The 3,726-nt window shown below is 38.0% G+C and overlaps 1 protein-coding gene across 1 annotated transcript; it reads left to right on the top strand.

Moving 5' to 3' along the window:
• Nucleotides 1-87: 87 nt before the first annotated feature.
• Nucleotides 88-1,807, top strand: LOC107488068 (protein DETOXIFICATION 49). Its single transcript, XM_016108765.3, has one exon. It carries the CDS (start codon nt 156-158, stop codon nt 1,758-1,760), a length of 1,605 nt encoding a protein of 534 aa, XP_015964251.1. The 5' UTR covers nt 88-155; the 3' UTR covers nt 1,761-1,807.
• The last annotated feature ends 1,919 nt before the right edge of the window (nt 1,808-3,726 follow it).

Genomic DNA, 3,726 nt, shown 5'->3' with positions numbered 1-3,726 from the left:
ATGGTTTGATGCAGAAATAGCGAGTCCGTATTTGCTGCAAACAAGTCCAAATTGAAAACAGTATTATCTCCCCTTTTAAACCCAACCTTGCTTGCAACACTCTCGCGGATTCTCAGAAACACAAACACCTCTCTCTCTCTCTCTCTCACACAGCCATGTGCAAGTTATCATCATCTTCCACAGCTACAACTATGTGTATGCGTGAATGCAATGAAGGGCAAGAAGGAAAAACCCCTGACATGCTTACTCATTTGATCCCTAAAACCCCAACAACAACACAAAAGCCCCACAAAAACAACACAACCAATCATTTATCAGAAGCAATCAAAGAAGCAAAGTGCATAGCCAAGATATCGTTACCCATGGTCCTAACTGGCCTACTACTTTACTCTCGCTCCGTCATTTCCATGATCTTCCTCGGCCGCCTCGGCGACCTTGCCTTGGCCGGAGGCTCTCTAGCCATTGGATTCGCCAACATCACCGGCTACTCTCTTCTCTCCGGCCTCGCCGTCGGCATGGACCCAATCTGCGGCCAGGCTTTTGGCGCCAAAAGGTACAAGCTCTTGGGCCTCACCATGCAGAGGACAGTGCTTCTCCTCCTCCTCACTTCAACCTTCATTGCCGCTCTTTGGCTTAACATGAAAAAGATTCTCCTCTTTTGTGGCCAGCAACACGACATAGCCACCGAAGCTCAATCCTTCATTCTCTTCTCTCTTCCCGATCTCCTTGCGCAATCGCTGCTCCATCCCCTCAGAATCTATCTCAGAACCCAATCCATAACTCTCCCTCTTACATACACCGCGCTTCTTTCGATTCTTCTCCACGTCCCAATCAACTACCTACTAGTCTCTGTTCTTGGCCTTGGAATCAGAGGAATCGCGTTAGGCGCTGTTTGGACGAACTTCAACCTTGTGGCGTCTCTGATTATCTACATATGGGTTTCAGGGATTCACACCAAGACATGGACCGGTGTTTCTTCTGAATGCTTCAAGGGATGGAAGCAACTACTGAGTCTCGCGATTCCTAGCTGCGTCTCTGTGTGCTTGGAATGGTGGTGGTACGAGATTATGATCTTACTCTGCGGCTTGTTGATCAATCCTCAAGCAACCGTTGCGTCAATGGGGGTTTTGATCCAAACAACTGCATTGATATACATTTTCCCATCTTCGTTGAGCTTCGGCGTGTCTACAAGAGTTGGAAACGAACTTGGTGCAGGGAATCCCAAGAGAGCGAAGCTTGCAGCAATTGTGGGACTCTGTTTCAGCTTCTTATTGGGATTCTCCGCATTGGTGTTTGCAATTTCGGTGAGGAACGTGTGGGCTTCGATGTTCACAAAGGATTCACAGATCATTGCTCTAACGTCAATGGTGTTGCCGATCATAGGGCTGTGCGAGCTCGGAAACTGTCCTCAAACGACGGTTTGCGGTGTTCTGAGGGGAACGGCAAGACCAAAACTGGGAGCCAACATAAACTTAGGTTGCTTTTACCTTGTGGGAATGCCCATTGCGGTTTGGTTAAGCTTCTATGGTGGTTTTGACTTTAAAGGATTGTGGCTTGGCCTATTGGGTGCTCAGGGTTCATGTATGGTGACTATGACGTTTGTTTTGGTTCTAACCAATTGGGAAGCTCAAGCACTTAGAGCAAAGGATCTTACTTCTTCTCAGGATGTGGCGCAACCAAATTTCGCAGAGGATGATGAACAAGAACATTGCAAATGCTCTCTGATTTCGTCAAAACAATTCTCTGATTCTTTAGTTTGATAACATTTTTTTTGGTACCGTTACCTAGATTATTTTTTTTATTTGTATTTTTTTAACCCCTTATATACTATGTACTCCTTATGTATTCCTACTATATAAAAAATTACAAATAAAAAAATAATCTAGGTAACAGGTACATTCAATAGAACCTAGCTGACTAAGGTAATTTTTTAAGTAATATATAGATTAATCTAAATATATCAGATAGATTGGACGATTCAAAAGATATATATTCATTTATTTCTCTAGGTTGATCGAATTATTCTTACTTGTAAATTTAGGAGAATTGAATTTGAATGGAATTATTTTTCTTATAACAGTTGATAAGGAATCGATTCCATGTGTATAGATAATATACACTAAACAAAAAGAGAAAAAAAAAAGCATAAAATTAAGAAGGTCAAAAGTCACATATCATGCGAAATTAATAATTAAAAATTATTAAATATACTAAATTATTTAATCATTTTTAATTATCAATTTTATACCAAAGATAACATAATATAAGTCTTCACCGATTTAAAAAATGAGCAAAGCTAATTAGAAGAGAGAAAAAGAAGAGAAAACATGGGTAAGAGGGTGTTTGGGGCGTGGGGATAAGATGGGTTGGTGGGCAGTAGGATTGCGCGTTGTGATTTGTGAAGTAGGCAATGCAAGCTGGAGTCTTGTGTGTCGGTTGTTTCGCAACGAAAAATTGACAAATCGCGTGCTTTGATTATTCTTCTTCAGGTGGATATATGCCTTTTATTTTATTTTATTTTATTCCAGAATTTCCAGTTCCACACGTAGAATTTGACCTAGTTTAGAATGTTCTATGTTTTGATCAACTTTAGTGGCCTCTACGATGTTTCTTCCTTTTTCAACTGAGGAATGTTTCTTATTGAGAGAAAACCGCATGAGCTAGCTACTTGCTACTAGCTACAATACAATGGTATTGGTATTGGTATGCGTACATCTATCAATTAATTTTTAAAAAAATTCTCCAAGTTACGCATTCAGTTGAAACTTCCTTAGTCTAATCTTGGTAATTGAAAGTTGAAACGGCTTTCTGAATTTGTTCGGTTAAGTAACCCTCAATCTATGACTGCTTAAAATATCATACTTCATTACTTTACTTCTTGATACAAAAACTTGGATTAAGAGATACTTACAAATTATTACTCATTGAATATTCCTTTTAGCATAACAACCAATGAAGTACAAGGTCAACAACATATTATATCCCCTTTACAAGGTCTTTATCATGGCTAGTGTGTTAATTCAATGACATATGTTTCATTTCTACCCAAATTAGAAAAATTGAGCAAGCTAAGGAAGAATAAGCAGCCTCCGCCATGCATAATAATGATATATTACGTATCGCACAAAAGGGAATTTAAATTTAGACCGTAGATTAAGGTTGAAAATTAGCTTTGAAACCTAAACCATGTTTAATTTGAGGTTTGAAAACCGTTATCAATTAACGTGTAAAGTATAATCTAAGTAATATCAAGTTGATGGGTATATATAATTTGATTAATTGTGACAATTTTGAGTCATTAGATAATGTGTATAAACTGGCAGGTCCAAGTAACAGCAAGATCTTGGTGTTGAAATTATTTGTTAGAATAAAAATTAATTTTGTAATTTCTTATATAGAATAAGATAATATATAAGATTGGTTGGCGGTATAAATAGACAAAATTAGCGGCTGACAAAAAGCCACCGGAAGAATTGTTTTCCTTTGAAAAGACAGTGGTACTCGCCGTCCTTGTTAACAGTATGACAGTATTCCATTTGACACTATTTTATTATAACATTAACAGTGCAATTTATTAGTTGTTACACTTGGATTTGAGGATATTCCCCATTACAACAAGACAAGAATATTTATAAAGGGAATACTTATCCGACAAAGATAATAAGAGTAAACGTCTAAAATGATCCCTGAATTTTAAATTGGTATTCAATTTAGTACTTAATTTTT

This window comes from Arachis duranensis, chromosome 5 (assembly GCF_000817695.3).
Source record: "Arachis duranensis cultivar V14167 chromosome 5, aradu.V14167.gnm2.J7QH, whole genome shotgun sequence".
NCBI lineage: Eukaryota > Viridiplantae > Streptophyta > Magnoliopsida > Fabales > Fabaceae > Arachis > Arachis duranensis.
This window is presented reverse-complemented; position numbering and strand designations above follow the sequence as displayed.